Raw genomic sequence first — 12,470 nt, forward strand, 5'->3', positions numbered from 1 at the left:
TTCAATCCACTCTTGGTTCTGATTTCAAGAACTGCATCTGATAAGGCTGCGTTTACACATTCAGGTTATCAGGGCTCAGCAGCTAATTGCACTTTGAAGAGCCATCAATCACAACAAAGAGAATAGAGGAGGTCGGTAATCGGGACCGATGTCACCAGCTCTACCACTGCAGCTGGATAGCAGAGGTGGTCTGAAACCTAGCAAACAGTCTGTAAACAGTGAGAGCACTTATTCAGCTTTATTTGGCAATGTAATAAGCAAGATAAAGCAATATACTGGGTGAAACACTTCAGTTGAATCCTATTAATATTATAAAGGTGAAAGTTTGTGAGTTTGGATGTCTGTGGGTTTGTGTGTTTGGATGTTTGCTCCTCAATCACGCAAAACCCGCTCCACCGATTTGGCTGAAAGTTTCCACAAACATAGTTACTACACTGGATTGTGCAGTAGGCTACTTTTTGTCACAATAGCGCACATACGTTTTTCTCAGGACCCCCACAAAACCCAAACTCACATCACTATCTCTGCAATCTCACAACTTTCAACCATAGCAAAGCACAAAACTTCCTATTGCCCTCTACAGCCTAGCCCCTAACCCCACACAATCACATTTACACCTACTTTACCACTTTGCCCCTCACTTTAACGATACTCCAGGAGGCTACCTCTTCAACGCTCCGGAGCAGCCATGTTTGCCGACCCTCCACCCCTTTCACGATCCGCGACACCCTGTGGAATTTCTCAACTCCGTAGAATTACCCGGCGTAGAATTTTGTTTTTCCAGTGCTATAGTTTTCTTATTTTTAATTTTTTTTTCTTCTCCGTTTTTTGCTTTATGCAGTTTTTGTACAAAACCTTATTATAGTGCTGTGTGTTTTGTGTGGAATTGCCCTTTAAAAGTGGGTTCTCCTAAAGTATGTTTGTATATCTTGTGGTTGAAAATGATGTTAGCGGACCACAATTCGGAGCCACAAAACTTATACATTGTACTGCGTTCCAGAACAGCAAGTCCTCTCACTGGCCACACACTGCTGCATGGCTTAGTCATCTGTGTAACCCATACAAAAGAGAATAACCCCACAGTAAAACGTGATGAGAACATGAAATGCTGTCAGTTTCTATTTCTAGCTGAGAGTTTGCTTCATAGAAACTGAGAAGAGGTAGGGGATTTCTTAAGAAACTCTCAAGAGATAAAAGAAATAACAGAAAACACAAATTAGACATTTGTACAAAAAGCTGAATATAGGTCAGGTCTGTAGACTATTAAAGCCATTAGATTTACATTTTCTCGGTATTTTACCAGTCCGTTGTATACAACATGTGTGAAATTGTACAAATAAGAGATTTGGGTGCATCGTACCTTGCATACAACAATCACATATATGTAAGCTTTACCCAGAATCACAAGCCTTTTCTAACTTAACTTTTACTTGTACACTACAATGGGTAAAGCGCTATCTTAGACCGCAGCTGAGCATACTGTGCAAGCTAAAAAAAAAAATTAAAAAAAATTGAGACAACTTTCCAGGTCACCTACTGCACATTTATGGCATAGCCATGTGATATCTCTGTTTTTGGAACGCTCCTTTTTACTTTGATATGCAAGTTAAAGGGGTTTTATGGTATACCCAGACTGTTATATATGTCTAATAGAGGTAAGGCCCACCTCCTAGGACCTGCACATATCTCTAAAATCACCCCAGTGCCCCCCCAAACCTGTCCTTGTTGATAGACAAATTCAGACTGTGAGTGGTGATCAGACTTTATAGAAAGAGAGTTGAGCTTATGCTGTGTCTGTAACTCCCATAGAAGTGAATGAGCAGTATGGGAACTGCGAGACCAAATTCACCATCTATTTAACTTTTTATATCATTACCTCTTTTAATACCATTACCTCTGTCCTGGGTCTCAAACCTTGGACCCTCTCTAGTGGTGGTGTTGTGTTTTTTTTTTTTTTTGTTTTGTTTTGTTTTTTTAATTCCAGGCAGGGTTTCCCCATGTGGCCCCAAAGGGAAATGAATCACTAGTATGAACCTAGCCTGAGAGAGAGCTCAGCTATTCTAAAAACCTCGATAGGATTTCCCCTTTTTGAATGCATAATGTATTGGTATATAGCAATTTATCTCCTATAATTATAAACAATATATATATAGTATGTATGTCTTATATACATAGTTACATAATGGACTGATGTCTTCATTTGTACATCTACTAAGTCCAACCTATAACCCTACGATCCAGGGGAAGGCAAAACCCCATGAGGCTCATGCCAATTACCCCATTTCAGGGGAAAAAATCCTTCCCGACTCCAATCTGGCAGTCAGTATAAAACCATAGATCAATGTGTCCTTAAAATCTAGAGTCTATAACCTGTAATATTGTTCCCTTCAAGAAAGGCATCCAGGCCCTCTGTGAACTTGTTCAGTGAATCCGCCATCACCACTTCCTGGGGCAGAGAGTTCCAGAGCCTCGTTGTTGTTACTGTGAAGAATCTCCTTCTATGTTGCTAGTGAAACCTTCTCTCCTCCAGACGTAGTGGATGTCCTCTTGTCACTGTCACTGGCCTAGGAGTAAAAATTATCCTTAGCAAGTTCTTTGTATTGTCCCTTCATGTATTTGTACATTGTTATTAGATCTCCCCGTAGACAGATTTTCTCTAAACTGAATAACCCCAAGTTTGTTAATCTATCGTTGTACTCCAGTCCACCCATTCCCCTAATCATTTTGGTTGCCCGTCTTTAATCACAAATGCAGACAGAATGTCCTATTTTTTCAGTTCTTATCCTATTCCTAATCACAGCACATAGCTAAATGGCGTAAGTGTGAGCCTAGCCATATCTAAGTTTTATAATGTCCTAAATTCTTGGAATGTATTAGTATTATTATTAGTGTTGATGATGATGATGATTTTTCCAACTTGTATTTACCTGTTATTCCGCCACGTGTATGTTATAAGGCTGCTGAGATCAGTGCCTGGCAGCAGTAGTCACACACTCCTGTACAACATATTATCACAACAGGACAAGCGAGGACATGGCTGGCAGGGTTTACCACAGTGGCAGAGTGAGGGTTTTTAAAAATGTATTTATTTTCATCATATTTCCTGTTATTTCTTCATTTTGTGACAATAAAAGCACTTTAAGTGTCAAGCATCTGCATATGTTAAAGAAAATGTCAGATATTTCTTGCATTATTTTTTTTTCTACCACTTTTTAATGTACAGTATGACAACTTGTTTCTCGGATGTAATCGCTCTGTATACGCAGCTCTACCTCCCCGTTTTTCCTTTGTTCAGACCATTCTGTCCGCTCTCCATTTATTCAGCATTTAACTCCTTTAATTTGCTATCCATCATCTCCGTGTCACGGACTAGAGTTGGATTATGCTGCAGAATAGAGAAGATATTCCTCTGTTAAAACTTTTAACCTTCAAGTTCCTGATTGTTCAGATCTGTCTTGCAGGTTGGCTGAAAACCTTTGATGACTATTTCAGAGACCAGACACAGCACATTCTTAATAACATGGTTATAAAATTGCAAGAAGATAAGGGGAGAAAATTCATATGGTCTGAGATCTCCTACTTCGCCAAATGGTGGGATGGAATTGATAACCAGAAGAGAGATGCGGTTAAGAAGTAAGTGTGGTAAAAACACATTAGAAATGACACGTAATTTCCTGAATAAAATGACTATATTTACTTTGAATTATACATTTCTTGATGAAAGTATGTGATCTATATAGCTACTTGAATGCTGTCCTTTCCTTAGAGGCCTGTGCACCAACTATTGATAGACAGGGAACCCCTTTCCTTTACTTACCGTGACTTTATCCTAATACTTGTAGCCCCCAAGAGGGCAGTCTCAACTCCACAGATTTGATATTTTCCCATTGAACGCTATACTAGCTGTATAAATCTATATATTTTTTTTATTTGCTTCCTCTGGTGGCAGTGCATGCACCCAGACCAACAGCTCTCCATATTGTGAAATTTAATTGGCACAGGCAATGGATTGATGGACATTTTATTAGACTTTAAAGAGGTTAAAGTCGCCAAGTTAATTCTGTTTTATCTTAGGGCAATATAAAGTAGTGACTGTCTGGCGGCCCGGGGCAGCGATTGCCGAGTGAAGTCTGGCGGCCGGTCGTCTTGCATTGATATGCATGAGCTCAGGAACCCTCGCTGATTGACAGCTTTCTTCCTATGCACAGTAATAGGGAAAATATTTAAATCTACAAAAATGAAGACTGGGTCTTCTAGAATACATAGAAAAGTAGGAAATTACTGTGAAACACATACACATTAGGTATCCCTGTGTCTGAAAGTGCTGTTAGGCGCACTGCAGATACCCTATATGCAGCCAGGCTGAATTCCAAGTGGGGGGGGAACCCGGTCCTCAAGCTCATGGAAGGGGCAGACAGACAACCAAAACAACCCCTCCCCTTTCCCAGCACCCAGCAACTACTGCCCCCAAAAACGCCGACCATTTTAATTTTAGAAATTTTCCAGTAGCTGCTTCATTTTCCCCCCTCGGCTTATACTCGAGTCAATAAGTTTTCCCAGTTTTTTTTTTTTTTTTTGTGGTAAAATTAGGGGTCTCTGCTTATATTCGGGTCGGCTTATACTCGAGTATATACGATATAGATATATATAGATAGATATAATTTTTTTTTTTTTTTTTCCTGGATAAACCCTTTAATATACATTTTGATGATGCTAGGGCTTCATCTGCCTTTTTGGTCACTGCAAATTGCTCTCCACAGATCACTTTTTCTGGGGCAGCACGGGTTGAGAACCACGAAAGAAAATGTGTGGACCTGTCCTGAGTGCATCGAACAGCTCATCTCCATATGGAATTATAGTGAAATATTTCAGCAGCAAAACTTGGCCGTACAACATCATATTAGTGGGTTAGAATTGATTTTGGTGGGGGGCAACACGGTGGCTCAGTGGTTAGCACTTTAGCCTTGCAGCGCTGGAGTCCTGGGTTCGAATCTCGTCAGAAACAACATCTGCAAGGAGTTTGTATGTTCTCCCCGTGTTTGCGTGGATTTCCTCCCATTCTACAAAGACAGGTAAAAAAAAAAAGTACATTGTGATCCCTATATGGGGCTCACAATCTGCATTTAAAAAAAAAAAAAAAAAAAAAAAAGATTTTGGTGGTTGACTCTCTTTTAATATATTCTCAGAACTTTGTATTTTTGCATCAATATCTACCTGTAGCAGCTCCAGCACACAAGGAAATAACCTTATTCATTACATAGTACACATATCCTTGAGTCATCTGGTATTTCCAGGATGTAAGAGAAAATGAATTTTTGTATTGTTGCCTATTTTTCCCACACTACAGACTAATAAACCTGATATGGACCTGTATAAGGCCAGAGATCTATATCACAGCATATCTAAGCTGCTTTGTTATTTACAAGCCTTGGTGACATGCACCATATTGTAATAACTACAGTATTAGACCATTTTCACTCCAGCATATTTTTGTGCCTTTGTTATGGCTGAGTCACCTGGTTTGAACACTGATCTATTGACTCCCAGTCACCTACATGACTATGGCGCTATGAATACGGGTCAGTAGTCCAGCGGTTGGGCCCAAAAATTCAGTTTTAAATCAATTTTATTAATTTTGTGGAATAAGCAAAAACTGTCAAAACTTGTCAAAAGTCAACGCGCAATTATGTTGTTATTTTGTTAATTCTGGAGCGAAGCTGCTTGTACTGTATTTCGCAGGGTTACTTAGCTGACCTGTAATTTTTGATAGCAAATTTCTGCTGGAAACAATTGACAAGATAATTGCCGGATTTATTTAGTCATCTCGGTGACTGTCCCAGATTTTCTGCCGTTCTAATTGCACGTCGTAGACAGAAAAAAAAAAAGAGGAGAAATGTTTTTTCTGTGCCAAACAAGTTAATGGATTGTAACAGTGGATGACCCAATAAAAACCCAAATATTTATTTTAAGTTAATTATTTTCCAGACCTATGGTACGCGCTTACTTCTGTAAAAACAAACATTATGGTGACAATGCCTATGGGATTTCATTAAATTAAACAGTGGAGAGAGCATTTACTCTTCCTTCAACATTTTTATCAGGTCCATTAAATTTCTACAGGAACAAATCTATCCGAGTTGCAGCATTTCAGGAGGCTAAAATAAGACTTTCCAGATAAAATGGCTTGACAGAAACCAGTTGTTAAACTGTTTATGCGATCTCCGGACTATAGCCATCTTATTTGCCTTAAATTTGCTATGGGAAAGGATAGGGTATATGGGAAGCTGATCTCTGTGACCACCAGTGTTCAGGAGATTGGGTCTAAATGTTACAAGTAAATGGAGCAGTGATGCACTTGTATAGCCAGAGCTCCATGTATTTCTATGGGGTTACCTAGAGTTATCCTTTCCCTCTTGCTCTTGTAGTTCAATGCAGGAGCGGCCTCCCAAAAATGGCCGCCGGCCGGCATTCGCACTCAGCTCTGCTGGTGTCTCACTGGCAGAGCCAACTGTGCAGGCGTCAGAGGTGACGCAAGAGGAAGACGACAGAGATTGGTAGGATCCAGCCGAAGATAGAGGCGTCGCAGGATCGTGTTCTCGAGCTGCAGTGGGGACATCCCATCGCATTTTCAGCGCTGGGGCCCTCCCCCATCGCTGCCAGAGAACTAATTTGCATACCGGTAAAAAACGGTATTTCTAAGGAACGCCGCAGCGAAGGTCACATCTAAAGGTAGGAGACTAAAACCCTTCTAAAGGCTATTCCGACGACTTATCCACAAAAAAAGAGGTTTTAATGGTAGAATCCCTTTAATGTGAGTTTTCAACATGTTCTGGTGTACACAACAGAGATGTAAAAATCACTTTATTTTACACAGGGTGTTAAGGGTTAATGAAACTATTTGTCATTCTCCTAGTGGGATAGAGACGCTTAATGGTTGTTATTCGTAAGTATCTTTGATGGGTCCTGGAGCTTAAAGAGGACCTTTCACCACCTCTGTCACGTCCAGCTCTTTGCATCCTTAAATAGATGCTGCTTCATTGATCCCAGGATAGTTGTAAGTTTTTCTTACACCCCATTGTTCCTGAGCTATAAGTTCTTAGTTTTGGTGCCTGATTATGCTATTTAGGCTCCATATTGACAGGCAGGGGTAGACAAGGGGTGCGTTACTGAACTTTGACACTAACTGCCTCTGATTGGAGCTCTGAATCACACAGTTTGGCTGCTCCTGTCTGACACAGTACAGTACAGAGCTGGAATAGCATTTTGGACACCAAAAGTAACGACGCTTACTTGGGAACATTAAGGGTTAATTCCTGGAAACTCTGGAATCGCTGCCTATTAACAGATACTAAGAACTGGTTGTGAAAGGTCCTCTAAGTAGATGTTCATATTCACGATGGCAGGGTAATGAGTTAAAGGTGTTGTCCAGCTGATAGTGTTTCTTTTGTGTTTAGTCAAGGGCCAGAATGGCCGCCTCAATTGCTAGACACTCCCATTTTGCACTTTTTGGTTTCCTGCTGGTTTCTACTTTCTTGCTATGTTTCTACCCACAGGAAAAGAGTGCCCAGCTGATCTCTGGTCATAGCGGTAATCTGCCTCAGCCAGTGACAGTCTGAGTAGTCTTTTCCGGTGCATCGAGTGGGATTGACAACATTGCTAATATCTTACAGTATATTCCTGCTGTGGAGATGGTGTTAGTCTGTAACTTTTTTTTCTTTTTCCCACCCAAAATTGTCCCCAACTCCTTGCTATGCCTCATGTTGCGTCCAGGGCTAACTCTGTTGTTTTATCTAATTCTCAGGTTAATTGAGCAGAAGCAGTTTGAGATTGTTACGGGTGGATGGGTTATGGCGGATGAAGCCTCCACGCACTATTTTTCTTTAATAGACCAGTTAATAGAAGGACACCAATGGCTGGAGAAAAATCTTGGTAAGATATATTTTTGCTCTTTATATGACCTGAAGAAACCTAAAATTGTATTTATATAGCATAAAATGGGAATGGGCTGCAGTTTGTGTACAAGTATCTTATATCTGTATAGCAAGCTGTAGGCACAAGGCTTCAGTAAGCTTTCAATTTATAGATGTCTCAAGTATACTATACATTTAAGAAACCGTTCTGACTGGTTGCCGTGTTTTTCAGCCACACTTCAGTAATATTCCAGTGTAGCAGCTTTCCTTCTAAAGGACAGAGATTCTGCTGTACAAACTCAATAAAGTGGAAAAATCCTTGTCTGGTTGTCACTTAGAACATATCCACTGGATGACCACACACATATATATGTGTGAGAGATGTCTATATTACTGTACATATCTCAAGTATTGCAAGATCATATTGTTTTAAAAAACTGGTGACAAATTTTATGGTACTATGCAAGTCCTCAAGTGTAGAGCTCGATGTTAGGAAAATTGTACTTTCCAAAGGACTGGAGATTGAATATTGCAGCAGATTTCTCACTTTCTTACCAGATCTCATGTATATTAAACCATTGACCATATGAGTACTATGTGCATGCTGTATGGTTCATGACTGGGGCACTGCTTTTTGTTACAAGACACATCAGATGGTTACTGGTAAATGCCGTGAGTTTGTCGGTGACTCTGCCTTCCAGATTTTTCCTTTGGCATATAGTAATTACAAACTCAATATGGGGGGAAAAAAAGTTGAACATAAAGTTTACTTTGTCTCCCAAATGTTTACTGTGGTATTTTCAATTGATCATTCAGGTGTGAAACCAAAATCTGGATGGGCCGTAGATCCTTTTGGACATTCTCCAACAATGGCATACCTCTTGAAACGCTCGGGGTTGTCTAACATGCTTATCCAGCGTATTCACTATTCAATAAAGAAACATTTTTCATCAAAAAAGTCATTAGAATTCTTTTGGAGACAAAACTGGGGTAAGTGAAGATCTCTTACTATGGCTTCTCAGTGCTGTTTGACTGCTTATGATGGTATATACCTAGTTAGTTATTTCAGGGCTACATTTTTGTTTCTATTCTTGTATATGCTAAAAAAAAAAAAAAAAAAATGTTTACATGGTTCTGTAATCCAGTAACTAATTTCTCATAATGCTATTACCTCATTAATAAACCAATTGTTCATCAGGGATGTCTCCTAAAAGGCCGTAGGAGGCGTTCACACTACCGTCGGTGTCCGACAGCTAGTGTCCGCTGCTAATGTCCGTTCAAAATTTTGCGCGGACATTAGCAGCAGACACTAGCTGTGTCCGTGACCTTTTGCATTGATTTAAATGGACATCGGGTGCGTTCTTTTACTGTCCGTGCCTGTCCTTAACTGTCCGTTCCCAAAGATGTCCGACTTTTCAAGCTGACAGCAAAACCCGACATGTAGTTTTTTTTCCGTCCATTTGAAATGTGCATTCACTCCACTATAACGCTTCAAAAGGGTAAAAAATAACCTGCATGTGTCCGAAGGAAAGTCTCTCTCCAAAAAGATGTCCTTCTTTCAGAAAGTTTGGGAACCAATGCTCTAGTGGGCAAGCCCTTAGCTAAACTCTGATCCATTGACTGGGTTAGGTACTGCAGCCTAATGCTGTAAATGGGGCTGAGCTCCAATACCAGATGCTGACCACAAATTAGTGTGCTATTTTTTTTTTGCAGAGCCATGCCTCTTCTGTGTACAGTTTCCTATCAATTGTCCTGTACGCTTGATACATGTGGCGAACAGCACATTAGGCAGTTGTTTTTTTTTGTTTTTTTTTTTTTTTGTTTTTTTTTTTTTGGGGGGGGGGGGGGTTGGAACAAGTTATGACAGAATTCTGGCACATTTTGCTCAGTAAATCTTCCCCACTGTGTATATGGCTGTATAATAGTCTGCTGGTAAGGGAGATGCTGTGCCCGTTACTACATGTGCGATCAGACAGAAAAGCAAAAACTGACGCGTCATTCTGAAGGCAAATTCTTGTTTTACTCATGTGATGAAATATTTGTCTGCAAACTTGATCTCTTGTGTGTCGGCAATGAGATTTTGGCAGGACTTTTTGGAATGCTAACTGTTCATCATGGAGGAGCGTGATATGCAGTAATACAGGCCTTTCCTAATGGATTATTGTCAAATCCTTATTTAGAAAAAAAAGCAGTGTTATTCTGCTCACAGATGAATCCGTGTGATGTTACTGCTTTCTGCTATATAAAGACATTGAACGGCTCAGTCCTACAGGCTTTAATGAACATTCAGGCTGCTGATTTCCAAAGTGCACCGACCGGATAAATACGCTTTTAATATCTTATTGATCTATGCTGAAGACAATATTTGTTCAGAACTTGGATGACTTTCAGCCAGTAGGAAAAGATGTGGAAAGTTCAGCTTTTGCAGATGAAGGGTTCAGGGTCAGAAGTGTTTGAGGTGTGCGGGGGGCCTTCTGACTCTTGTGACAACAACCTTGTTTTTATTGTTCTTTACCCCCTAACAGGACTAGTTTCTATAGCTTTTATGTGAAACACCGATGTAAAAGCCTAAACAGCCTTGAGTAAATCGATTTTTGCTGTGTATTATTATAGCAAAACTCCATATTCAATTACGCATTTATTCCCAATGTATCTAGAAATGTTTCTGCAACGGCTTTATAATAAACCGTTCAGAAATTTTCAATTTGAGTCAGAGTAATATTGCCTAAATTATCTCAACCTTACAGCTTCAGAGTCCTGTGGTCACCTTTCTTCTGCGTATACAGAACATTATGGACAATGGTGTGTTATTGTACTACTCTTAAAATGTTCCTCTAATTTTATAAACCACTTTTCATGAATCCGGTAAAAATAAGAAACTTTGTAATATCTTTTATTAAAGAAATATGTTTTCTTCTCTACTTTTCAAACATTAGTCTATAAAGGGGGGTTGGGGGAAATAAGATGCTGCTAGAAAAGACTGAAATAAATGCTTCTGTTCTCTGCTACTCTGAGCTCTTTTAACACTGCTAGGTTGTGGATAAGAAGCTAGTAGTGCACAGAATAAGGCAAAAAATCAATTAGCTAGCCACCAGCAGCCTCCTGCTCCACCCCTGCCTTTTCCATAGAGCTCTCTATCTGAGGCTGAATACAAATCTTATGTAAATAAGTGGTGAAGATAACAGATCTCCTTAATACAATGTATAACTAAGTATCTTATACTCGCATGCAAAGTTGTGCTGGAGGTACGCTTTAAGTGCTTCCTCAGACAAGCAGCAATTCTCTATTTTATGCATGTAAAGTTGGTCATACAGTTTAGATTAATATTGATGGGACCAACTGACCATCTAGGGTGTATCAAGGTGCTTCCTTTGTGTTCTTAAGCAAGTCTCCAGAGATGTCTACTTCTGGCAATTTTCCTACTTTCTTTATTAAGAATACACAAAAGCTAGGCTGAGAGGGCATGTATATGAAAGGGTTTAGTGGAATGGCTATCAACAGAAGGAATGTTCAGCCAACAGCAGAACGCAAAAGCTCAGTTTGATGGTAGTGCATGTAGTCTAATAGCCATGTATGCCTTTGCATGCATAATTTGAGTTGCATGTATGTTGGTCTAGGACTGGTGATTCTGATCCAAATCATGATTAATTGAATATTTTACCTCAATTATTGGTTTTGGTCAAAAAGTTTGCTTTGTTTGCCTTGTTCAGCTGTGTGTATAAGTGCAACAATACAAGTTGTAGAGTCTTGTTCGCTAATCTGGCAGACTAGCTGTCTCCAGCCCTTCTCTTGCTACTATTCTGAATAATCTTTCCAGGATAATTCATGAAAACTTTGATCGAAGTAACAGCTTTAAAATATCTTTCAGGAGAGGTCAGAGGAGTGCTGCAGGAGAGCCATGGGTAGCCAGAATTTCTACATGGCCTACATGAAAATGCTGTGTAATCTACAAGTAGCATGTTATAGAGCAGGTTGATGTATATTTTTGTGAGAAAAGATTCAGTATAACTTTTATTTCTGTTTTTTTCTATGCTCAAAAGGAGGAATCGAGCCCAGTGAGCAGTTCTACCAGCAATTACCAGTTATCTCTGTATGTCACTGTTAATATTGCCCCACTGGACTCAATTGCTCTAATAGTGACTTTGCATACAGAGATGACTAGTAATTGCTGGTAGAACTGCCTACTAGACTTGATTCCTCCTTCTGAGCATAGAAACAACAAGGAAATAAATGGATAACTCTCAAGTTATCCGGAATCTTTTCCTCATAAAACTATACCTCAACCTGCTCAGCTTCTCCTATTCTACATCATACTACTTGCAGATTACACAGTATTTTCGAGGTGACAGGTTCTCTTTAAAGCTCCACTAATCACCAGGGCCTGATAAGTTACGTCCAGTACATCTGGAATTTCAACACTTAAAGTGTACCTCCAGTTCTAAAGAACTTTCCTAAATGAATAATGCAGGTTAATATATGAAATATGTAATATATCTTATTAAAAGAAATATAGCTAAGAGTGCAAAGAATGAGGCAGAAAATCTACTCCACCCCTCCCTT

General features: G+C 39.6%; 1 protein-coding gene across 1 annotated transcript in view; it reads left to right on the plus strand.

The window, feature by feature from the left end:
- The window catches only part of MAN2A1 (mannosidase alpha class 2A member 1), a 97,751-nt gene that overhangs the window by 42,586 nt on the left and 42,695 nt on the right, over window positions 1-12,470 (plus strand). Inside the window, exons 4-6 of the mRNA XM_075272002.1 lie at window positions 3,462-3,633; window positions 7,802-7,929; window positions 8,727-8,900. Coding sequence (XP_075128103.1) covers window positions 3,462-3,633; window positions 7,802-7,929; window positions 8,727-8,900 — 474 coding nt within the window. The remainder of the gene's footprint in view (window positions 1-3,461; window positions 3,634-7,801; window positions 7,930-8,726; window positions 8,901-12,470) is intronic.

This window comes from Leptodactylus fuscus, chromosome 1 (genome assembly GCF_031893055.1).
Source record: "Leptodactylus fuscus isolate aLepFus1 chromosome 1, aLepFus1.hap2, whole genome shotgun sequence".
Taxonomy (NCBI): Eukaryota; Metazoa; Chordata; class Amphibia; order Anura; family Leptodactylidae; genus Leptodactylus; species Leptodactylus fuscus.